Consider the following 26,616-nt stretch of genomic DNA (forward strand, 5'->3'; position numbering starts at 1 on the left):
TTTATGTCCATCTATCAGCTCTCTCTCCTCTGCATTTAATAGTGGAATTTCAACTGCACTCTTAATATTATCACCCTTACTTTAATTTCACTGAAGGTTGCTTTGACTTTTTCATGTGCTAAATCAATCCTTCCAACAATCATTTCTTTTTCAGTTTCTTCATATTTTTTACGTAGCATTTCACCTTAGCTTCACAGCATTTCCTATTTATTTTATTCCCACAACTTGTATTTCTGTATTCCTGAATTTACGTGATCATTTCTGCACTTCCTTCTTTTGTCGATCAACTGAAGTATTTCTTCTGTTATAAATGGTTTCTTCACAGTTACCTTCCTTGAACCTAAGCTTTCCTTCACAGCTTCTGTGATTTCCCTCTTTAGAGATGTCCATTCATCTTCAATTGAACTGCTAAGTGAGCTACTCATTATCACAGCATCCATACTGTCAGAGAATTACAAGCGTATCATTTCAGTCCTCATTACTTCTGTATACCCCTTCTTCGAGTGATCTGAGTCTATGCGTGCTCCTGAGGATGTCTTACAATCTAATATCTGATTCTGGAATCTCTGCCTAACCATGACAATTAAGTGGAATCTTCCCATATATCCCAGCCTTTTCCAAATATACCTCCTCCTCTTGCGATTTCTGAATGGAATATTCGCTAATAGTAACTGAAATTTATTGCAGAACTCAGTCTTTCTCCTCTCCCATTCCTTATATCAAGCCCATATTCTCCCACAACATTTTCTTCCACTCCTGTCCCTACAACTGCATTCCAATCTCCCATGACTATTACATTTTCATCTCTCTTTACATACTAAATTATCCATTTAATGTCCTCACATACTTTCTGTATCTCTTTGTCACTCTGCTTGTAACATTTGCATGTAAACTTGAACAATTTCTGCAGATTTGGTTTGCTACCGATTCTTACAAGAACAATCTACCACTAAACTGTTCACAGTAACTCACTCTCTGCCCTACTTTCCTATTCATCATGAACCCTACTCCTGCTATACCATTTTCTGCTGCTGTTGGTATTACTTAATACTTGTTGGTCCAGAAATCCCCATCACCAATATTAATAAAAAATTTCAAAATCAGTATGTGGATGACATCAACTCTGCTAAAATTGGTAAATTAGTGGCAATTACAGGTTAAAAGATGCAATTTAATTACCTTATCATATTTTATGTTGATATATGAATAATTCAATATTCAAGCTTTCATATTTTTCTTTGCTTTGTTACATGTGTTTATCTCTGCCTTTAATCATTGTTCAGTACCTTGCCTGCAATAGCAGTTGTGCCTGTAACTCTAATATCTAATAAATTGTTTTTATTTGTCTATTTGTGGCTTCCCAGTTTTTAACCAGAAAATGTTCACAGAAGTTTCTATTGGTAACAGCTGATTATGGATCCAGAGCCAGGTTTTATATAGTGACAGTAATAACAATACAAAAACAAATTCACCAGTTCAGTTGAAGAAAGGCCCTAGGTGGACATGGGGGAGTCTACTCAAGATGACACAGCTGAATAATGTGCATAGAAAAAGGCTCTTTTGGGAGAATTTTGCAAAAATGACAGATAAGGTAAGCTGAAAATTATCCAACGCATTTCAGAAGTCACTTGGAGTATGCCATGGACAAGCAGGCTGTCTACGATTTGTTGGATTCACTGATTGAAACTTCTGGGTGGAAAGGTATGGCTTATTAATTTTTATTATGAAAATCCTTGTTAATAATGATGTAGAGTGCAAATGACAATAATTTTCAAAATCATTTTTAGAAGTCTGATAAGTTAAAAATGTGATTTGAAAGCACGTGGTGCTAATATTGAAGAATCTGATACAATGCGTAGTTTGTTACTAAATACAAAGTAGCAGTTGCTCCTCTGGAAACCTTGCCATATGAGCAACTGAAAATGAGTTTTGTGAAAGACAGGATATTAGATGAAGAAGCAAAACATAAAAATTCTAAAGGTAGCAAAAATTAATTACACGAGCAGCCTTAGTCTACTGCATTTGTCACACAGTTATACAAAAGAAAGCATCTAGTGCCAACTAAGTCTCAAGAAATATACTTATTATAGATATGGGAACCAAGGTCATATTAGGGCACAATGCATGGCAAATACAAAAACATAGCAGTAACAATCCCACAAATGTAGTTACTCATTTACAAGAAACAAATGGAAGTGGGACACTTTTTCTCTGCCACTATCTTTGGGAGTTATCCACAAAGTGGATGGTTCCTACACAGAGGGGTAACGAAAAATAATGAATTTGTGCACTTGACAAATATGAGGGAATTGGAAAATCTAATAAGAATTTAAGTTGTCCAAACAGTTACGTTTTACATTTGCCAGAGAGGTTGCGGATATTGATGTTCAAAGCACCATCTGACGAAAGAGATTCCGAATAACAATAAGAGGTTTTCTTATAGTGCCAGGTTTACTAAACAATTTTCTGTCAGTGTGTATAGATTGTGTTTGAAAGTTCAGTGGACTAGGCCTAATTCAAAAGGCGATAAAGTTATAGCTGTAAAAAAAAAAAAGACTCAGGTTTGTATACACTTTGTTCAAACTGACTCCAAGAGTTACGCTATGTTTAGTGCCAAGTACTTTGTGTTTCAGACAGCGATGTAAACTTGTGGCATAAACACTTAGGACATCTTATCTAGCAGGGAAGCTGAACAAAGTAAAGATATCCAAACCAGTAAGACAATATTTGAGACGTGCAGAATGTAAATAAGCACCATTACCACATATTCAGTCTGATGTTCGAACCAGACAACCATTTGTGATGAAACATAATGACTTGATTCTATAACATCAGTCTCCTTTTACTGAAAGAAATATATATCGTTTTTCATTGATAATTATACTCACTTTACTGCAGCTTATACCTGTCAGCCAAACTCTGAAGTGTTTCATTGTTTAAAATATGATACTGCTCATTTTAACATGGACAGCAGCAGTCTTAGAGACAACAGCTGTGATTACTTTTCAAATGAAATGATGATATCCTCTGAAGAAAAGGTGTGGGTTCGAGTTCACCACAAGGCAAAAACCTCAGTAAAATGGAGTGACAGAATGACTAAACCACACCATCACGGAAAAAGCTTGCTGTAGCCAATGATTCTTAGAAGCAAACTTGGAGAGCATGCCTCTTTAGAAACTGCAATGACAGCTGTTTCTACCATCAACCATAGTCCTACCTCAGCTTCAGATGGAGAAATTCCAACGATGTTATGGGCTTGCTACGTAAGGAAGTCAAACTCAAAACTATTTGTGTTTGTGTTGCGTATTAGCACATTTCAAACGCACAAATGACAGGGCAGTTTTACAACTGCTCATTAAAGTGTTTCATGATTGATATTTACAGATTATGGCAGCCCAAACAACATAAAATTGTATTTGCAAGAGATGCAATTTGTGAAGAAGACAAATTTCTATTTTAAGATGGAAGTAGTGATGACTGGATCATGGAGACTATTCAAATGGACAACACAATGCAAAACAAAGCAGAAGATAAAAGTCATCAGAATGAAACTAATTTTCAGGAAACTGAACGAACAGCCAAAGACAGCTCAGAAGAAGTGACTCACGAAGTGGTGAAGGAAACTGAATCTCTGTGGAAAAGCAAAATAATAATGAGAAGACCTAGGTACCTGGATGACTATGGAGTGTTGGACTTGAATGCAGGAGCATTTGTGGAAAAATTACCCCACCTGGACACTATTAACGGACAGAAAGTGGACTTACATGCCACTTCATGAAACTGAAGAACCATTGACAGCAAGCTGGTGTTCAAATTAAAGAGAGATGCCTCTGGATATACTGAAAGGTTTGTGATGTTTAGCTAACAAAGGTTGTGTACAGGTACAACTATATGACTATAAGGGGACATATGCTCCAGTTGCTAGACACATTACACTGAGAACTTTTTTTAATGTAGTGAATAAACAATATTTTTATAGAACAAATAGATGTACCTGCAAAATACATTCCTACTTGGAAAGCTAACTACAGAAACTCATATGGCAATGCCTCAGAGTGTAAAGAATAAGGAAGGGCTTGCAAGTTAATAAAGCTACATACAGACTGAAACGGGCGCCATGAACTTCGAACTTTAAATCTGACAATTTTCTAGAGACAACAGTTATGACAATCCGAAGATGATATCTGTCTATATGCCGAAATCTCTGGTGAATTTAATACTTATTTGTTGCTTTATGCAAATGATTTTCAAAGTCCTGGCAAATGAAAACACAAATACACTGATATTAAGAATAAGTTGAAAAGAAAATTTTGAATGCAAAAACTTTTCGAAACAAAATTCTTCCTTAAAGTTAATATACGGAGAACCAATAGGAAAATGTTTCTTGGTCAACATGTTTATCATTAAAACTTGCTGAATGGATTCAATATGGGGACCATAAATCTCATACGAAAGTTATTAAAGTCACACTCTTCAGACATTTGTGGAGACGTCATTGGAAAAACTACCAGAACTCCATTGGGAAGGTTTGAAAAGTGTTCTTTTGTTATGCTGAAGGAACACTTCATGTTAGTGTATGTTACAATGAACTACATCTGGATGTTATATACACATTAGCTCCAATAAACAAACGCCAAATACTTAACAAAAGGAATGATGAGTGTGTAGTTCAAAAGACTGTGTCAAGGATGAGGTAATGAAACTGGAAACTTAGTTGACGCTTTAATGTTTGTCCTTGTAATCTATCATTATGTAGAGTACGAGTGGTTTTCTTAAATAGAAAAGTGATGTTTAAGGACGTATAACATAATAATTATGCTTTTATATTTTTCTCTTTGTTTTGTTGTGTGTTTGTGTCTGCCTTACAACGTTGATCAGTAACTTGCGTGCGGTTATGGTTGCGCTGTAATTGTAATATCTAATAAACTGTTATTACTAGCCTAATTGTGATTCCCTGTTTTTAATTATAAAATACTAGCTGACGGTTCTAGATATAACGACACTTCATATAACACTAACGTCAAAATGCCGGTACTCCCAGATAAACATCACGCATTCGAGCGCTTAAGCATCGTCTACGTCCGAAATTATCTATCACATTTATGCAAACGTTGACATGAACACATTCGAACTTCCCGTTACATTTCATTGTGGTCAACAACAAATGAAAACACATGTACACACAAACGACTTGTGATCATACCGGCTCTTTCAAACAATTCACCACAATTTAATTTCATCTGTTCAAAAGTGGGGTCCTCACATGTAACACAAGGTAAGCCAACGTATAAAGTTAATGGTTAATACTCACTGATTTGGTTCTATCATCAAAACAATACACAAACCACTCTCATGTATACAAATATATCTCAATCCACCATAAGTCCGTTGGGCGTCTCGGTGCGAGGGAGAGAGAGAGAAACACGTAACACAAGTATAGCCTACCGAACTGAATTTACAAATTTACTAACCTCATCCATGACGTACACAAAACCTAGAGATCACTAAATTGAGTATGAATACGTATAGCTGATGTTTACAATCAATCACTGAAGATTCAAATCATCCACGTTGTTTACACCACAATCATGTCACTATCTTCAACAACATCCCAAAATATCTCGTAAATAGTGAGATCTCGTGCACAATGGTCACGTGACCAGCAACTTCTACAGTTATTTTTTCAGGCATGATGGCGCCAAACCATGGTAGTGAGGTTTACTTTAATATTTTTAGCTCCAAACGGACTCGGAGATCGATTGCCACTTATGGCAGGAAGCTGCAGCAGTTGTAGAAGTTATAATTGTTTGGAAATATTACTCATGGTAAGTGAGAGGTGCATTCCAGCAAGAGGCATACCTAATGAGGACATGTTGGTTAGACTACTGACAAGAGACGGGGCTGATGTTCTGCAGTTATTATAGTCGGAGAAAGTGCGTAGTGTGTAAGATGTGTTCTGACATTCATTGAACGCGAAATATAAGTGAGTGAGAAGCTAAATTTCGTGCGTACAGCTAGCTATGAGCATTTTATTAGTTTATCTGTGAACCCAAAGATTAATGAAAACTTGAGGCGTGCTGCCATCTGTGTTGTCAATGTTGTTAGGTTTAACTAGCACCATGGGTAGACTGACGAACTTTGATATTGAAATAATAATCATTAAAATGTGTGTTTTATGAAGTTATTGTGATTGCGAGTATTTAAGTGATGTGAAGTAAATTTTATTTACAACTACAATGAAAAAAGGAACTGTGTGACGGGTGCAGTGTCAATGTTTACATCTGTCCGTGCTAGGTTGCATCCATTGAAGACAATCTGCTCAAAAACCAATATGCCAATTTTATGTTCTTTTTCTTTTGAATGAATTGTGATTGGACTAGGAAACACTGTGTGACATGGTTCTGCGTCAGCTACATCATGAATTGATAGTTTTATGTTTATATACATGGTAAGTTTTTAAACCTGTATGTTCTATAGTATGTATAACTTCTTGTCAGGTTTTTCAATTTCAGCGTTTCACTACAATGTTTTACACAGTGAAGGCATGAAACACGTTTATTCTATTGCCACAAGTGTGTAATTCATTACGATAATTTAGTTTGTGCATAAAAAAAGGTTTGAAAATATATCTGTGATTTTGTTTATCACAACTTTAGTAATCTAATGATATTCAAATGGTTTGTTTTACAGATTTGATCCAATCACAATTGCATCGCCAGTAAATTAGGCAGAAATGTAGTGAGTATCTTATTTATAAAAATATATTTATTGTTTATTATTTCTATATTGTTTATGAAAACATTTCACAAACAGTTATGTTTATTAGCAAGCCTGGTACATTATAACTATAACAAGGAGCTATTGGTAATTCTGCTTAACAAGAAAAATATAGTGTGCTACTTTTTTGTTGATAGATTTATTATTTGACAGAATGCACTATATGTATGTTTACATAAACATACCTTGATAGTCTAAGCACTAAGTGTGCTGGAGGAGTTTCTATACAACTGCACAACATTTTTTATGTTTAGTAATATGATTTCATTTTTCTGTTCTAGATGGTGATGGCGACACTTCGGTGGAGGTCTTTTTCATATTAGTGTACTTAGTCAGAATGTCACAGCGAGGCAAGCGTCAGCCAAACAGATCTGATGATGGTGCGGGTGAGTGATTCAAGTTTGTTTTAATACTGTTTCAACAATCCGTATTTGTCCAATCAGTGTATGTAGGTCCATAATTCAGGAAACATGGTATATAGATGTTTGAATATTGTAAATCCTTGTTTATTTATTTATTTATTTTATCATCCATACATCATTCAGTGTCAGAATATCGCACGTGTCAGGTACATTGCTGTAAACATATACACATGTATAAAACATTAACAAAGGCTAGACTAGGTGAGGATAGGGCAGGAATTTATCCATGAACGTAAGCTGTCGGCTATATATTTCAAGATTAAGATTTTCTTTTTGTTGTTGTTGTGGGTAAAGCCTGTGGACCTGATTTGTAAGGAGGAATTTTTGGTTTATGCTTAAAAATATGTAAGATTGTAGTTCTTATTTTCACTAGAAACATTAGCGATTCCGATTTAATGGAGAATAGTCACTTTCATAAATAATACCTCTTATGGGCAATTTCCCTTTCAGTTTACCAGTTATGCAGAAAGAGCATGGGCTTGTCATGTAAAAATGACATATGTATACATATACATCAAGTGTTGAATGCGTACAAGCTCCTGAGTGTACATTTTATGGACCATTGTTCTTTACTTGTGCTGAAGACTCCCAATGTTTAAGTTGTTTACGCTCCTCATGTGGGATCGCAATAGAATAAATTTAGTACAAGCTTTAAGACATTGCACCTTCTGTCACAGTTTCCGTGTGAAACGATTCAGTCATCTTTTGAGCTTTACAGTCTCATCCCATTATTTCATTTTACTTTTATAAAAATATATGTTCTCTAAACATGATTGTGTTGACCAAAACAGAGAAGAATAGAACTGTTTCTAGTTTTAACTGAAGTAACAAATGAAAGGTTTTCGAGGGGTTAAAAAGGTACCCCAAGTACTCAGGGAGAGGGCTGTTCAGAGCATTAGGCAAGATATGTGTCTGAAAATTGTTAGACATTGCTGATGTAAGAATAATATGCGCTTAAACACGTCTTTCGAATTAACATATCTATAAGTTTTCATTTGCTAGATCAAGTATTTAGAAATACCCAAAAGCCCTCTGTTTTAACTGCCATAGTTAGAGGTAAAAAAAAAAACTTGTAGTAAGTATTCCAATATCTGTGACAGAGATTTGTAATTATCGAGGTTGTCTTCTGTTTTCCTCATTACCATACCTGGTGTCACAATATTTAATTTCTGTGAGCCACACACAGATATTTTTCCACTTGTTATCATTGTACCTACAATTTTATTTATTTAAAAGTGGGGTTCTGCTGTAGCTAGTTCAGTCATTATGCGTAGTCATCCATTACATAACCTCAGAAGATTGTATCCAAGGATAGAATAAACGACAGTAAAAGCTCAGGAAGAGGTTATGAAATTACATGTCTTTTTCTTGTTTTACACTTTGTTCATAGACAAAAGTCTGTTTGTCTAATTCAGTCAGGTGGCTTCGGCCTTTGTGGCCATTTTCGAAATGAACAGTACACCCAGATAACTCAGAAAAATGCATTTAAAGTCTAAAGTACTTCTGCGTCTCTACAGTAATGTATCAGTAGCCTGCACATAATCTGAAGCTCATTTAGCAGTGAACAGTACATTTCCATACTCAATCACTTGCACTCTTCACAGATTACTGTTCAGATAACTACCTCGGGAAGAAAACAGTGCCGAAATATACAGGGTGAAGAAAATCTCGTGCTCTTGGACTTTACAATGTGATTCCTCACTTATTAGCTATACAAAAATTTTTCACGCAAAATTTCATCCTGCGTGTGTCTCCATCAGTAAATAAATGTCAAAGATTGGCAATCTGACAGCACTGTATCCACATGTACGGTAACTGTCTCTGTCAGCAGTTTAGCAGTAATGCTGAGCCATTGGTGCAGTGGATAGCATTTGAGTTCGTTCTGGGTCGAGGCTTATTTGTTTTTATTTGCCAGTTTCATTCTGCCATATAATGCGATAGTATACACTGTTTCTTAAGCCACATGTATCCAACATTTACATAATACATGTTTGGAAATCATTTGCAAACCATATTTGTACCGGTGACGTAAGTGTTTAACAATATGCAATGGACCTGAACATGACAAGAATAATACGTGGTACTAATCGATGAGATCGCTGGGGGAGGTACACAGAAAATGGGTTTGGCATCAAGTAGATGCAGTGGTGTGAAATGATTCATGTTCACGACGAGCAAAAGGCTTCTTTGAAATCTGACCAGTGAAAATGATTGTATGTCTATTTCTGTGTTTGTGGTATGTAAATGCAAATGCCTTGTAGAAGAACCACTGTAGTCACAGTATGACAATTAAGGCACCAGATACCATACCATGCAGACTAAATTTAGAAAATAAAAACAAATACACCTTGAGCTGCAGTCTAACCCTTCATCGCCTACAAATTGCTATCCACTGCACCAATTGCACAACACTACTACTACAGAGGTAGTCACTGTACATGTGATTATAGTGTTGCCAGATTGTGAATATTTAACATCAATTTACTGCCAGAAATATGCATGACATTTTGTGAAAGACATTTTTGTATTGCTAGTATGTGAGATTCGCAATGTGAACCCAGAATGGGCAAATTTTTCTTCACACTGTATAATGAAAAGTTCAAGGAACAAAAATGTATGGCAGACACCAAAAACATAAGTGATTCATCATTGACAGATATTACTGTAATGTTAATTTGAATAGCAGTCAGTTGTAGGCATTTTACCTTATCAGATTAGCAAGTGAACTGAGAGGGAAAAACAATTATAATTTTCTTAATTGTAAGCAAATAAAATCATTTTTTCATAAAAGTAAGAATATTTGGTGGTGGCTTTCTTTACCATTCCCAATATTAATATTATCAAGATAGTAGTTACCCTTTAGTTTCCACACTGTACTCGCATTTTGTAGAAGCATTTCAGTCATGCTACACACAACAGTGGTGGAACATCAGACGTACATTACGCAAATACCAGTTCGTTTGAATAGTATTTATTGCCTCTCAGATGTACTCATTTGCAGATTACCTAACTTACTCCAAAGAATAACAAGTATATGCCACCTTATAGCTTCATTCTCATATTTGATCAGCAGTTGTTGGATCATGTGGCAGTTGTGAGTGCTATCGGTATTATTTTCTATTTCTGTCCACATGTTTCTGTACATAACCATATGATTCACAGTAGTCCTGACAATGTTGTTTCACAATTTTCTTATTACTGTAGCTCCATATTTGTGATTTGTTAGTCAAAATACTTCTGACACGTTAACAAAATTCAAGTTGCAGGAAAGTAAGTTCTATCTGCACTGGTTTGTTAGTTTCATGTGTGATATTCCAGCTGAAAATCCAGGGATACATTTAAACATTGAAATGATTTAAGATAATCACTCATTGTATAGGGGAAATGCCAAATGGGTGCAACTCTTGTGGTGGCAAATATGGGTGCTGTTTATTGTGGTGACTAGAGTGACAGCAAAAAATGAATGTTTACTAAAATAACATTAATTACAAAGGAAACTAGTAATTTCACTTACTGTACTTGTCAATCATGTCTTCTTCACGGACTATTCCATGAGATGTACACGTCGCTGGAAGTAATCTTGTTCCCATAACCCAGGTACACTCTAGATATGTCTGAGGAATGTTGGGAGAGCCTCAGAAGGTTTAATTTTCCCACACAATTGTAAAGTGTGGATGTACATGTACTGGAAGAGGTACAGTTTGGGCTTGTCTCCCAATCAACGCTCTCCTTTAATTGACAATTTGACAGATCTCCACAAGCACTCTATATTCTGTATGTGGACACATGGATCTTCCGAAGAGACAGATTTCACAGAATGATTTACAAATTCATGTTGAAAGCCTTCCTTCTTCAATGTGTTGTAGGACTTTAAGCCATCTGTTATAATTTTGGTCACTGGCTAGATGAAGTGACTTACGTGAGACACTCAGGTTTTCTTGCCCCTCGAATGTACTTGAACTGTGAAGCAGTTCCACGATTCCTCTTTCAGTGCCTCTGAAGATACAGAGATATTCGGTTTTATTTATTAGTGGTTGTCCTTTCTAGTCTTTCCGAGTGGATATATGTGATTTATCTGTTCCAGCTATCTTGTTTTGTCCATTAATAGAAAAACTGTCATTTCTGACTATCACATAGCGGACTACTCAACAGAACCTGTTGCAGTTACAAATGGTATTAGTCGATAACTCAGTTTCGGAAGCAGTTGCTTGTAGGGTATAATCCCTTACCCAACAGGAGATTAAAATAATGCCCTTCTAGATGGCCAACTCAGATTTCAAACCATATGTTTTTCCTATTTGATGTTCATTGCTGACAACATGCACAGTACTGTTGAAATGGGAAATCAGCATTGGCACCTTGCTTACGAAGTTTCACACAGCTTGTCTCCATGACAAGTCACAGAGTTACTGAAATGGACATTTGGGAGCAGTCCATAATACTAACAGATATCCAACCAAGATTGCATACTACACAATCAAGGAATTAAGTTTTGCCAGGTAAGATAATTGGGACTTGAGAGTACAATGACTTCACTCATTGCTATGCACAGTTCTAAATGTTAGACGATGTTCCCTTGACAACACACTAAACACTTTCCATATCTCCTGTGACAGCTGTGCGTTCAATGTATTTCATTTTTCAATGTATATTATTCGGAGCCTGCAAATTTGATAGGAAGTCTTCTTGGAAATAACCTCAAATTATTTTGGTAGTGTGTAGTAGAATAAGTCTTAAAGGTTAGCGGATGGGCTGTATTTGAGATTTGACTTCCAAGCAAAAGGCTGTTGATTACAGGGGATGCATGTTTAAGTTTCAGAATCAGCCTTTGCTTCTTCTTCAGAAGAAGAAAACATGATGAAATAAATATTTTTCAGTAATAAATTCTTGTTTTCATAATGTGCAGAGAAACGAGAATGCGGAGAGTCTTGCCTTCCAGGCTAAGCAATACAGTGTTTCATGACAAAGCATTGATGGGACAGATGATGTTAGTGACCAGACTGCAGTAGCTGGAGTTGGGAGGATGTATGGGCAGGTCTTGCGTCCCCCCCCCCCCCCCGCCCCCCCCCCCCCAAATGTGACATTAACTGAATTTTCTGTTGGTGGTTGGCAGAACATGATAATAATATTAAATATGAAACACATCCGAATGTTCTGCAAAATTGTATTTGTTTTTTCATGAACCAGCTTTCAGCTTCCTAGACCAGTTGTCACCCAGAAATGGCTTAAGAAGCCATAAGCTGATTTGTGATGGAATAAATATAACTTTGCAGAACATTAAGGAGTGTTTTCTGTTTAACATTAAAAATGTAGCAATTAAAGACTTACTTCTCAAACTTGATACAAATTGTATCTAACGAATTATGTTTACACACGTCAACAATCAAAACATAGAAGTGTAATTACATTTTTATCTGATGTCTTAGGGTTTAGTAGCTGCACTGAGTGATTTTATGTCATTCAGTTTTGACTCCTGATCATAGCCTAAACCAAGATGAGCTTGTAGTTCAGTTTTGTGCTATAAGAGTGTTTTAGCAGGCATACGCACCGTCTACGGTATTAAAGGGCTTGGGTGTGATGCAATTATTGGAAGCATAGAGGTAACTGGTCCTGCTGGTGCAGCTTGTTGTAGTAATCAAATCTGTTCCTCACTGTAGCTGTTTATCTTGTAGACAGCCTTCATGTTTTTGGTTAATGGTTGAGATACTCCAGGTCAGAGTCTCTTAAATGCTGCGTATCTACTAGTGTTCTTATTAAATCGGTTTCCTATGCTGGATGGCAGCAGCTAGACTCTTATGACCTTCCCTAAGTCCACAATGAAATAGTAGCCGTGTGGACTATTGTGAGTGACATTGGTGCCCCTACCTTGTTTGCCAACACGTCAGGGATATGCTTAACCCCCCATGTGAGCAGGTGCCCACATCACATGCTACAAAGCAGACTTTGCAGAAACCTCTACACCTTCAGGCTTACAGAACCCATCATCCTCATAAGCTTTGACGTTGTCTCTCTCTTTATTATGACCCCTTTGCAGGAGGCTATTTAACTTACTGGCCAAAAGTTTAACCAAGAGATCAGCAATCTAGTCAATCATGTCCTGACCTTCGTATACTTTTCTCTCTGATGGAATATACTGTAAGTAGGCAGAGTGAGTCACATTCAGCAGCCCACCCTCATTCGTTGGGCCAACATGAATATGGAGTACTTTGTAGATGAAGCACTGGAGTTTACCTCTCTGAAACCCAATTGCTTGTTCCAGTATGTCAGTACCCACATAATAAGGCCACATATTCGAGATGAGATCAGCTAAACAGGTTACTCACACATTTCAACTCTATTCATTCAAACATCAAACTGATAGAGGAGATTGCATTGCGTGTCTGTTTTCTTTACCAAGCATCAGTTTATTCTCATCCCTTTCCTCAACAGTTGTACTATGTAAAGTATTGTTTTATGTGTAGCGCCAGCGAAACGTCGTAAGGTGCGGACGGCGGCGGAGGAGGAAGAAGCGGCGGCGTTGGCAGGTTGGACGCCACGACCTCTTAATGACCTCAAGATCTCCAGCATCTACAACCGGAGTGCCACCGAAGCACCAGCTGAAGTAAGTACTAAGAAATCACTTACTTCTCTCTTTGTGTAAAATCCAATAAACAAAAAAAACAAATAAAATATTCCAGTATGAGAAAGAAGTAGGAGAATTATAAATAACAGGACATTTTTCAAGGCAGCATCAAATGTGTTTAAAGATATAAAGGATTTTACAGATGAATACTCATAAATTTATGTTTTTCATTTTGAAGAAAAACATAGTGAATTTATACAAAATTGGTGCCATTGTAAATGTGAAATTGGTGTCATAAAAACATTATCTATATGGGGGATGTACTAATAATACAGTTTCAAGCACAAAGCTCTCTTCCACTCATTATTCCATTCCTCTTGCCTGGCGGGGATAAATGGCAAGTGGTGAGATGTAGAGAGGCATTTGAGGGGGGGGGGGGGGGGGGGTAAGGGAGCTAGGAAAGACTGTGCCTGGATGGAATATTTAGATGAAAATGGAGGAAGTCAGCCCTAAAATGGACAGGATAATCTGTTAATTATTTCTTTCATAGATCAAGTACACGATAAAAGTTACGATGGTGTGGAACATATCAATGAAAAACGCACAAATAATTCTAGGTAGTTTCTTTCATGCAATGAATACTTTTTGCCTAATTGAGGAGTTACCCCAGAATATTATTCCACAAGATATCAGTGAACGAAAGTATGCAAAATGTGTTAACTGATTTCTGTATCTTCAAAGTTGGCACTTTATCTACTAAGTTTGCAATTATTCTTATGGCAAAAGTAGATGAACTTAAATATTTTAGCATGTCTACTGTACGGTTTTTCCCATTTGTAGTATTTATCAACACACACACACACACACACACACACACACACACACACATATCTAAGGACTTAAAATTTCCTACTCCTATTTCATATTCATCAATACACACACACACACACACACACACTCACACACCCCCCCCCCCCCCCCCCCTAAGAACGTTAGATTTCCTACTCCTACTTCTTTTTGGTTTACTAGGTTAATAAGAGGTTGGATACTTCTGATTATATAATACTGGATGACCTGTGTTTTCAAAGTTTAAAGCTAGCCCATTTGTGCAAAGCCATTCAGCAACTTCCACAAAAACATTTTTTTCCTATTTTCTCTGGTGATGCTTCTTGGCGTGTCTTCGCAACAATTCCTATATTACTTGCAAGCAAAATTACTTCTGGCTCCTGATTCAAATAAAATGGCAGATCAGCATGAAGCAAAAACAATAGTGGGTCAATGATCACACCTTTTGGGACTGACATTGTAACTTCACCCCATGCTGTGATGTCAGCACCATTGTCATGGCGCACCTTCTATTTGATACTGCACCACAGATTATGCTCCAAGCCAGGAGGAACAGCAACATGTTACAGAAGCAACAAAAAAAGCGTTTCCACATTTAAAAAAATGCAAAATCCCCAAGATTGTCAAAGTTTTACAGAAGTTCGAAATATAGCATGTACTTCAATGCGAGATGCTTTTAATAATTTCCACAACAAAACTCTGTCTCGGAATCTGGCAGAAAACCCAAAGAGTTGTTGTTGTTGTGGTCTTCAGTCCAGAGACAGCTTTGATGCAGCTCTCCATGCTACTCTGTCCTGTGCAAGCTTCTTCATCTCCCAGTACCTACTGCAACCTACATCCTTCTGAATCTTCTTAGTGTATTCATCTCTTGGTCTCCCTCTACGATTTTTACCCTCCACACTGCCTTCCAATGCTTCTCTCAAATTCTATTCAACACCTCCTCATTAGTTATGTGATCTACCCATCTAATCTTCAGCATTCTTCTGTAACACCACATTCCGAAAGCTTCTATTCTCTTTTTGTCCAAACTATTTATCGTCCACATTTCATTTCCATACATTTCTACACTCCATACAGATACTTTCAGAAACGACTGCCTGACACTTAAATCTATACTCGATGTTAACAAATTTCTCTTCTTGAGAAACACTTTCCTTGCCATTGCCAGTCTACATTTTATATCCTCGCTACTTAAGTTACTTTGCTCCCCAAATAGCAAAGCTCATTTACTATTTTAAGCGTCTCATTTCCTAATCAATTCCCGCAGCATTATCCGATTTAATTCGACTACATTCCATTATCCTCGTTTTGCTTTTGTTGATGTTCATCTTATATCCTCCTTTCAAGACACTGTCCATTCTGTTCAGCTGCTCTTCCAGGTCCTTTGCTGTCTCTGACAGAATTACAATGTCATCAGCAAACCTCAAAGTTTTTATTTCTTCTCCATGGATTTTAATTCCTACTCTGAATTTTTCTTTTGTTTCCTTTACTGCTTGCTCAATATACAGATGAATAACATCAGGGATAGGCTACAACCCTGTCTCACACCCTTACCTATCACTCTTTCCCTTTCATACCCTTTGATTCATGACTGACAACTGGTTTCTGTACAAATTGTAAATAGCCTTTCACTCCCTGTATTTTACCCCTGCCACCTTCAGAATTTGAAAGAGAGTATTCCAGTCAACATTGTCAAAAGCTTTCTGTAAGTCTACAAATGCTAGAAACATAGGTTTGCCTTTCCTTAATCTATTTTCTAAGATAAGTTGTAGGGTCAGTATTGCCTCACCGGTTCCAACATTTCTACAGAATCCAAACTAATATTCCCCGGGTTTATCTTCTACCAGTTTTTCCATTCGTCTATAAAGAATTCGTATTAGTATTTTGCAGCCGTGGCTTATTAAACTGATAGTTCAGTAATTTTCACTTCTGTCAACACCTGCTTTCTTTGGGATTGGAATTATTATATTCTTCTTGAAGTCTGAGGGTATTTCGCCTGTCTCATACATCTTGCTCACTAGATGGTACAGTTTTGTTAGGCCTGGCTCTCCCAAGGCTGTCAGTAGTTCTAATGGAATGTTGTCTTCTCCCGGGGCCTTGTTTCGACTTAGGTTGTTCAGTGCTCAGTCAAACTCTTCACGCAGTATCATACCTCCTGTTTCATCTTCATCTACACTCCTGGAAACTGAAATAAGAACACCGTGAATTCATTGTCCCAGGAAGGGGAAACTTTATTGACACATTCCTGGGGTCAGATACATCACATGATCACACTGACAGAACCACAGGCACATAGACACAGGCAACAGAGCATGCACAATGTCGGCACTAGTACAGTGTATATCCACCTTTCGCAGCAATGCAGGCTGCTATTCTCCCATGGAGACGATCGTAGAGATGCTGGATGTAGTCCTGTGGAACGGCTTGCCATGCCATTTCCACCTGGCGCCTCAGTTGGACCAGCGTTCGTGCTGGACGTGCAGACCGCGTGAGACGACGCTTCATCCAGTCCCAAACATGCTCAATGGGGGACAGATCCGGAGATCTTGCCGGCCAGGGTAGTTGACTTACACCTTCTAGAGCACGTTGGGTGGCACGGGATACATGCGGACGTGCATTGTCCTGTTGGAACAGCAAGTTCCCTTGCCGGTCTAGGAATGGTAGAACGATGGGTTCGATGACGGTTTGGATGTACCGTGCACTATTCAGTGTCCCCTCGACGATCACCAGTGGTGTACGGCCAGTGTAGGAGATCGCTCCCCACACCATGATGCCGGGTGTTGGCTCTGTGTGCCTCGGTCGTATGCAGTCCTGATTGTGGCGCTCACCTGCACGGCGCCAAACACGCATACGACCATCATTGGCACCAAGGCAGAAGCGACTCTCATCGCTGAAGACGACACGTCTCCATTCGTCCCTCCATTCACGCCTGTCGCGACGCCACTGGAGGCGGGCTGCACGATGTTGGGGCGTGAGCGGAAGACGGCCTAACGGTGCACGGGACCGTAGCCCAGCTTCATGGAGACGGTTGCGAATGGTCCTCGCCGATACCCCAAGAGCAACAGTGTCCCTAATTTGCTGGGAAGTGGCGGTGCGGTCCCCTACGGCACTGCGTAGGATCCTACGGTCTTGGCGTGCATCCGTGCGTCGCTGCGGTCCGGTCCCAGGTCGACGGGCACGTGCACCTTCCGCCGACCACTGGCGACAACATCGATGTACTGTGGAGACCTCACGCCCCACGTGTTGAGCAATTCGGCGGTACGTCCACCCGGCCTCCCGCATGCCCACTATACGCCCTCGCTCAAAGTCCGTCAACTGCACATACGGTTCACGTCCACGCTGTCGCGGCATGCTACCAGTGTTAAAGACTGCGATGGAGCTCCGTATGCCACGGCAAACTGGCTGACACTGACGGCGGCGGTGCACAAATGCTGCGCAGCTAGCGCCATTCGACGGCCAACACCGCGGTTCCTGGTGTGTCCGCTGTGCCGTGCGTGTGATCATTGCTTGTACAGCCCTCTCGCAGTGTCCGGAGCAAGTATGGTGGGTCTGACACACCGGTGTCAATGTGTTCTTTTTTCCATTTCCAGGAGTGTATATCCTCTTCTATTTCCACAATATTTCCCTCAATTTCATTGCCCTTGTATAGACCCTCTATATACTTCTTCCACCATTCTGCTTTCCCTTCTTTGCTTAGAACTGGGTTTCCATCTGAGCTCTTGATATTCATACAGGTGATTCTCTTTTCTGCAAAGGTCTCTTTGATTTTCCTGTAGGCGGTATCTATCTTACCCGTAATGATATGCGCCTCTACATTGTTACATTTGTCCTCTAGCCATCCCTGCTTAGCCATTTTGCACTTCCTGTCGATATCATTTTTGAGACGTTTGTATTCCTTTTTGCCTGTTTCATTCACTGCATTTTTATATTTTTTCCTTTCATCAATTAAATTCAGTATCTCTTCTGTTACCCAAATATTTCTATTAGCCCTCGTCGTTTTACCTACTTGATCCTCTGCTACCTTCACTATTTCATCTCTCAAAGCTACCCATTCTTCTTGTACTGTATTTCTTTCCCCTATTCTTGTCAGTCGTTCCCTAATGCTCTCTACAACCTCTGGTTCTTTCAGTTTATCCAGGTCCCATCTCCTCAAATTCCCACCTTTTAGCAGTTTCTTCAGTTTTCATCTACAGTTCATAACCAATAGATTGTGGTCAGAGCCCACATCTGCCCCTGGAAATGTCTTATAATTTAAAACCTGGTTCCTGAATCCCTGTCTTACCATTATATAATCTATCTGACACCTTCCAGTATCTCCAGGCTTCTTCCATGTATACAACCTTCTTTTATGATTCTTGAACCAAGTGTTAGCTATGATTATGTTATGCTCTGTGCAAAATTCTACCAGGTGGCTTCTTCTTTCATTCCTAAATCCCATTCCATATTCACCTACTATGTTTCCTTCTCTTCCTTTTCCTACTATCGAATTCCAGTCACCTATGACAATTACATTTTCGTCTCCCTTCACTATCTGAATAATTTCTTTTACCTCATCATACATTTCATCAACCTCTTCGTCATCTGCGGAGCGAGTTGGCATATAAACTTGTACTACTGTGGTACGCATGGGCTTCGTATCTGTCTTGGCCACAATAATGCATTCACTATGCTGTTTGTAGTAGCTTACCCGCATTCCTATTTTTTTATTCATTATTAAACCTACTCCTACCCCTATTAGATTTTGTATTTATAACCCTGTATTCACCTGACCAGAAGTCTTGTTCCTCCTGCCACCGAACTTCACTAATTCCCACTATATCTAACTTTAACCTATCCATTTCCCTTTTTAAATTTTCTAACCTACCTGCCTGATTAAGAGATCTGTCATTCCACGCTCCGATCCGTAGAATGCGAGTTTTCTTTCTCCTGATAACAACGTCCTCTTGAGTAGTCCCTGCTTGGAGATCCGAATGGGGGACTATTTTACCTCCGGAATATTTTACCCAAGAGGACGCCATCATCATTTAACCATACAATAAAGCTGCTTGCCCTCGGGAAAAATTACGGCTGTAGTTTTCCCTTGCTTTCAGCAGTTCGCAGTACCAGCACAGCAAGGCCTTTTTGGTTAGTGTTACAAAGCCCGATCAGTCAATCATCCAGACTGTTGCCCCTGCAACTACTGAAAAGGCTGCTGCCCCTCTTCAGGAACCACATGTTAGTCTGGCCTCTCAACAGATACCCCTCCGTTGTGGTTTCCCCTGCGGTATGGCTATCTGTATCGCTGAGGCACGCAAGCCTCCCCACCAATGGTAAGGTCCGTGGTTCATGGGGGGGGGATTCTGGTCATACCTAAAGTACACCAGTGGCAAGTCATACCAGTGATGAAGTCACTTGGTGACAGTGCCACCGAAGCAGAGTTATTAAACATTGTTTTCTGAAGCTCCTTCACCAAAGAAGATGAAGTAAATATTCCTAAATTCTAATCAAGAACGACTGTCAAGATGAGAAACATAGATGTAGATATCCTTGGTGTAGCAAAACAGTTTAAATTACTTAACAGAGGCAAGATTGTATGCCAGTCAGGTTCCTTTCCACTCCAATGAAACAGCTTAAGTTTACAAGAGAGAGAAGAGTTTCCACAGTGGAAAGTATTGTATGTGGAAAGATGGAGGATAGACTTGGTACTTATGATGGAAAAGAAAGAAAGGATAGATGAGCCTAGAAATGCTAGAAATGGTAATCTGCCTGTTAGCTTCTGTTGCGGGTTTGTCAGCCAACGTTTGTTTGACAATTTTTCTGACATTTCACCAGGACAAATGACTGGCATTGTCAAAGCATCAGCCTCATCGCTAGTGGCAGAATGGAGCCGAGCTCGCAACTGCTGAGTGTACGTATCAGTCATACTGACATCTGAGGGCTTTTCCATGGTCATTACCAGTGTGGTTCTCCCCTTCTACCAGCAACAGTCATTCGCTGCAGCATGGGAATCCAGGATCTATTCATATTTAAGGTTTTTCTGTTTGTTGTTGGAGCTAGTGTCATATTTGTGGCTCTTTGCGGCATCCCTGAAAAAGTGGACATGGAAGCTCTTCTCCAAAGCAAGAATTTGTGTGTCTGTTTTCCGCCACAGCCAATTTCTCCAAATTTCCCAATCTCCAGTTCTTGTGATTCTTGTGTTGATACATTGTTCAGTCATTTCAACATATGCTTTTCCACATGTATAGGGTATGCAGTGTTTCTTTTGTCCTTTGCCGAACTGAGATCTATGATCTTCTGGTTAGTTTGTAAATAATCTTTATGCTGTGTTTGCAGATTAGATACAGTTGATTCTGTCTGTCTCCATGGGGATGTGTAGCAGGAAGGCTTTACCCAAGATTTCTTCTTCCAACGTGGCACTGTGCCGAGCATTAAATTTGGGGACACTTCTTAGGCAACTGTCAGAGTACACATTGCTCCTCAGAACACTTTCCAGATGCTGCATCTCGCGGCTGAGATACTGAGGCTTACAAACTTGTCTTGCGCGCGTTACAAGCATATTAATCATCCCGCTTTTCTGGTTTTGGTGATGGTTTGACAGTTTGTGCCGGGATTGGTCCATGTGTCTTGGTTGTTAAAACACACTGTGTCCCAGATTCTAGTCATGACACATACCCAGTACAACTAGAGAGACTAGCTCTTAGCCCTTTTTTACTTCCAGAGTAAATTTTATGTTGATGTAGAGACTGTTCGGCAAGTCTTGGCACAGTGGTAACACCGGTTCGTGTCAGGTCATTGAAGTTAAGTTCTGTTGGGCTTGACTTGCATATGGATGGGTGACCGTCTGGTCTGCCATGACTGAGAAGCAGCGGCTCTAGTCAGGAAAACTGACAACCGCTTGGAGAGTGGTGTGCTGACCACATGCCCCTCCATGTCTGCAGCCAGTGATGCCTAGGGGCTGAGGATGACATGGCAGTCAGTCTGTACTGTTTGGTCTTCAAGACCTGTTTGATTGGGGGGGAGGGGAGAGAGAGAGAGAGAGAGAGAGAGAGAGAGAGACTCTGTTCAGTTGTTTAAGGAAGTCACTGGATTGTTCCTCACCATGGTTTCATATGATAAATGTGTGGTTGACATAGCTGTACCACACACTTTAGGTTTACAATGTACCATGTCTAGCACCAGTGTTTCGAAATATCCCAGGAAGAAATTGGCCACCACTGAATGGAGTGGACTACCCATAGCAACTGCATTCCACATGAAATAGCTAGTGTAGGACAAGCGTGAAAAAGCTTGGTGATATCATGTGGGAAAATGGAACAGGTTTGTTCCAGAGGAAAAAAAAAAAAAAAAAAAAAGGGAGAGAGAGAGAGAGAGAGAGAGAGAGAGAGAGAGAGAGAGAGAGAATATGCCATGATTAACTGATTTTTATTTCGTGTAATCCACTGCATTTGATCTGCACTTACCTTTCGATACATCAGCTGATGTAATAGGTCCAAAATCTTCTGTTCTTAATCATCAGTCTTCATTAAAATAGTCACATTTCTCTTGGAAAGGTCATCTTGTTTAAGTAATGTATCTTTTCCATGGTTTCGTAGCCCACGGATTGTGGGATACTGCACAGAAAATTATCATTTATAAGTATTACCTAGTCAGATCATCCTCTTTTTTTCCCAAGGGGTTTTTACAGGTGACTTGAGTATAGCTTGGTGCATCATGTAGGTTTTAGTTCATCAAAATCGGATTGCAGAAAATGTATCATGATTTAAAGTTTTATTAAAACCATTGTGCCTGTCTGCTTGAACCCAACATACTGATCTCCGAAACTACTAGACAAATTTTCATGGGATTTTCACAGGTAATTAGAACATAGCCTGGAGCAGCATATAGGCTTTATTTCATCAAAATTGGATCACGGGGGAAAAAATATACAGTGCTTTAAAGTTTTAGATAAAACTGTTGTATCTGTCTGTCTGTTTGAACTTGGTAATCCCTTTCGTGGAGTGTTCAGAGGCAAATTGAGCATAGCTTGGGGCACTGTATAGGCTTTATTTCATCAACTACATTTTCACAGGTAACCCATTAACTGATTTCAATGAGATTTTGTGTGGAGATAGCTTTGAAGAACATAGACTGCTTTAGAGAGTGTGTAGTACCAAGTACTTATTGATTTGAAGAATAGCAACAAATTAGGAAAAATATGTACTCTTTGATAAACCTGTTAACTCTTTGGCTTTTGATCATTATTACACGTGTGAAAATGTTTTTATTAGTCGATGTGCACTATGTGATACAATTCATAGTAATGAATACAATTCTTCTACAATCTTCAGTGTGTTTAATCCATACTTCCACACTATTTGTTGCATAAAGCACACTTTGTATAGTGTATAGCTACTTTATAATATAATTGTATATCTAAAAACAAAGATGATGGAACTTGCCAAACGAAAGTGCTGGCATGTTGATAGACACACAAACAAACACAAACATACACACAAAATTCAAGTTTTCGCAACCAACGGTTGCTTCATCAGGAAAGAGGGAAGGAGAGGGAAAGACGAAATTTATCAGGAATATGTACATGTGCTTTTGATCCTAACTTCTTCATGTGCTTTAAAGATAGAGGTTTTCCAAACCATTTTTCATACAGCCGACTGTCAGGTTCATTCACCTACAATCCCTGACACAATGACCCAATTCCAGAAATCCAGTAGGATCTCCAGTCCCTCCTCCAATCCTTAGGTCCATCCCAGAACCTCTCCCCGGAATCCTTTTCTCTCCTCATCTCTACCACTCCCCACACTTCTACCTTCTACATGCTTCCTACGTCAGTAAACCCAATCACCGAGGACGCTCCGTTGTAGCCAGTTACTGTGTTCCCACTGAGAGAATCTCTGCTCTCATAAACCAACACCTTCAGCCTATTACCTGCAACCTATCCTCCTATATAAAAGATACAACCATTTTCACCACCGTCTCTCCACAGTTCCTGTTCCTTTGCCACATGATGCCCTTCTCATCACTGTTGGTGCCACCCCACTTTACACTGACATCCCTGATGCCCATGACCCTACCGCAATTGAATACTCTACCTCTCTCAACGCCTGACAGATTCCAGATCAACAAACTCCTTCTTAGTCGCCATGATCAACTTCAGTGAAACCCCACTTTTACACTTTTCAAGGGACTTTCAAAAATTGGTGTAAAATGTGGGAAAATGTAAAATTTGGGAAATAACTTTATGCATGATATACGTACATAACAGGCATGAAAAGACCTGTCAGGGACTTGTTTATTACCCAACAAAGTTTTATTATCTAACAAAAACTGCTGATGTAACTATAACTGATAAATGTGTAGGAAGTAGGAATGTTTGACTCAATTTCTTATGTCACAATTGATGTTTTTGAAAGCCTGCAGCTCTCATTCATTGTTTGAATAATAAAATATTGCACTAGTTACATGTTTCTTCATGCTTAGCATGACATGTTTTAAAAATAAGTATTTTGTATGGTGTTTGAATATGTGTTATTCTGTGTCTCTTGCACTACAGTCATCATTTTGAGGTAATCAGGTACTGTGCCTCATCAGTTACGTAGAAAACCACACACACAGACACACACACAATCTATCACTCACATTGTTTGTTTGTTTGTGTAACATCACAAAAAATACATATGTAAATCCTGCACTTGGCAAAGAGAATAAAAAAATAAAATTTGCTCAGCATGAATAAAATACGTAACCGGTGCTGTGTTTAAACTAAAAACATTTGAGCAACACAAAGTGAATGATGGTGTCGATCAGTGCTCCAAGTGGCCATACGCCGAAACATGCTAAATAGGGTTCCACATAGGTGTCACGATGATCACAGCAATCAGGAAACTGTGTTTACGCAGTAGAGACAGTTTGGAAATGGTTGTTATTGGTCATGATATCGTCATTTGAATGAACGTAATTACTCCCATCAGCCACAATGCCACAAAGAGCTTGGCAGTGGCGGGAGACACTGCAAGAATTGTTCCAACTTTCAAATGTTCACCATTTCAAATCTGCTGAGTAGAGTGTCCTGGTGTCAAGGAACTTAACCACGTAATATTTGTTAACACTACTGGATGGCCAATATCATGGCAACGTCATTTTTTCTCCACAAACATTTTTTCATAATGTGTAAAGTGCGGGAAAATTATGAACATGTTGACGCAAAATCAGGTGCAAATTAAGATTGTGGGCATAGGAAATTTGACAGGACTGATAAAAAATGTCATAAATGGTGGGAAAATGTCAATTCTGGGAACATAAGAGTGGGGTCATACTGTATATCATCACACACAATTACTTCTCCTTTGAAGCCATTAGGTAATGGCTTCAAAGGAGAAGTAATTGTGTGTGATGATAAACAAATCCAGGGTATGGCTACGGGCGCTCACGTGGCACCGTCCTATGCCAATCTATTCATGGGCTTATCTAAACACCCTGAATCCCAAACACCTTACTGGGTTCAGTTTCATTGATGGCATCTTCGTGAGGACTCCATATCCACATTCCTCCAGAACATCAACAGCTTCTCCCCCATTCACTGCACCTGGTCCTATTCAACCCGACAAGACGCCTTCTCCGATGTTGACCTCCACCTCAAAAGACGGCTACACCAGTACCTCTGTCCATAGCTAACCTACCAACCGCCAGCAATACCACCACTTAGACAGCTGCCACCCATTCCTTACCAAGAAGTCCCTTCCATACAGCCTAGCTAGCTGTGTCTGTCGCATCTGAAGAGTTGAGCAGTCTCTCTCAAAATATACTGATGGTCTCACTGAGGCCTTCACAGACCGTGGTTACCCTACCAACCTCCTTCACAGACCGTGGTTACCCTACGAACCTTGTACAAAAACAGATCTTCCATGCCTTATCTTTATAGCCATCCACCACCTCTTAAAATCCCACCGTCCAGTCACAGAGGAGCATTTCCCTCGTGACTCAGTACCATCCAGGACTTTAGTAACTGGATCACATTCTCCACCAGGGTTTTTCATTGTGCCCTGAAATGAAAAATGTCGTACCCACTATCCTTCCCACCTCTCCCACAGTGGAATTCTGCCACCCACCGAACCTACACAATATCCTTGTCCATCCCTACACAACACCTGCTCCCAACCCCTTGCCTCACGGCTCATATACCTGTAATAGTCGTAGATGCAAGACCTGTCCTGTACATCCTCCCACCGCTACCCACTCCAGTCCGGTCACAAGCATCATCTATCATATCAGGGCTACCTTTGAGGCAAGTCATGTGATCTATGAACTAACCTGCAACCACTGTGCTGCATTCTACTTGGGCATGACAACCAACAAGCTGCCTGTCCACATGAATGGCCACTGACAATCTGTGGACAAGAAACAGCTTGACCAATCCATTGCTGAACATGGCACCCAATACAACATTCTTCATTTCAGTGACTGCTTCACAGCATGTGCCATCTGAATCATTCCACCAACACCAGCCTTTCTGAGTTGTGCAGATGGGAACTCACCCTACAATATGTCATATGTTCTTATAACCCTCATGGCTCCAACCTCCATTAGTCATTGTTCTTACCCATGTAGCCCCTTCCCTGTTCCCATTCTAGCACTACACAGCCCTCTGCTCCACCAACGCACTCCCAATCTTCCTACTCCTCTCCTTCTCCACTACTGTACCCCTGGTCCATTCAACCTCCTAACTGCACCTTACTGCCCCACCCTCTCTCCACCTCATCCCTGTACACTCCCAAAAGCTGCACTTTACCATCCCCCAACTCTACCCTGCTAACCCTCTCCCTCTCTGCCCACCACCCAGTTGCCTCTCCCATCATGTGTGCTGCTTGCAGTCTGGTTTCAGCTGCCAGAGACTGTGGTCATGTGTGGTGAATTACGTTTGCATGAGTGTGTACATGTGCATGTTTGTGTGTGTATGGTATCTAGTTTTGATGAAGTCCTTGTTGGCTGAAATCTCACTTTCCGACAATCCTTTTGTTGTGCCTATCTGTGACT

At 39.6% G+C, this 26,616-nt stretch overlaps 2 protein-coding genes across 2 annotated transcripts in view; one reads left to right on the plus strand and one right to left on the minus strand.

The window, feature by feature from the left end:
* Positions 1-5,634, minus strand: part of LOC124613099 (NTF2-related export protein) — a 52,094-nt gene extending 46,460 nt beyond the window's left edge. Inside the window, exon 1 of the mRNA XM_047141693.1 lies at positions 5,472-5,634. Coding sequence (XP_046997649.1) covers positions 5,472-5,480 — 9 coding nt within the window. The 5' untranslated portion in view covers positions 5,481-5,634. The remainder of the gene's footprint in view (positions 1-5,471) is intronic.
* Positions 5,635-5,728: 94 nt separating this feature from the next.
* LOC124613098 (PHD finger protein rhinoceros) overlaps positions 5,729-26,616 on the plus strand; it is a 246,420-nt gene continuing 225,532 nt past the window's right edge. Inside the window, exons 1-4 of the mRNA XM_047141692.1 lie at positions 5,729-6,448; positions 6,691-6,738; positions 7,059-7,163; positions 13,661-13,800. Of these exons, the coding sequence (XP_046997648.1) occupies positions 7,115-7,163; positions 13,661-13,800 (189 nt within the window). The 5' untranslated portion in view covers positions 5,729-6,448; positions 6,691-6,738; positions 7,059-7,114. The remainder of the gene's footprint in view (positions 6,449-6,690; positions 6,739-7,058; positions 7,164-13,660; positions 13,801-26,616) is intronic.

This window comes from Schistocerca americana, chromosome 4 (genome assembly GCF_021461395.2).
Source record: "Schistocerca americana isolate TAMUIC-IGC-003095 chromosome 4, iqSchAmer2.1, whole genome shotgun sequence".
In the NCBI taxonomy this organism is placed as follows: Eukaryota; Metazoa; Arthropoda; class Insecta; order Orthoptera; family Acrididae; genus Schistocerca; species Schistocerca americana.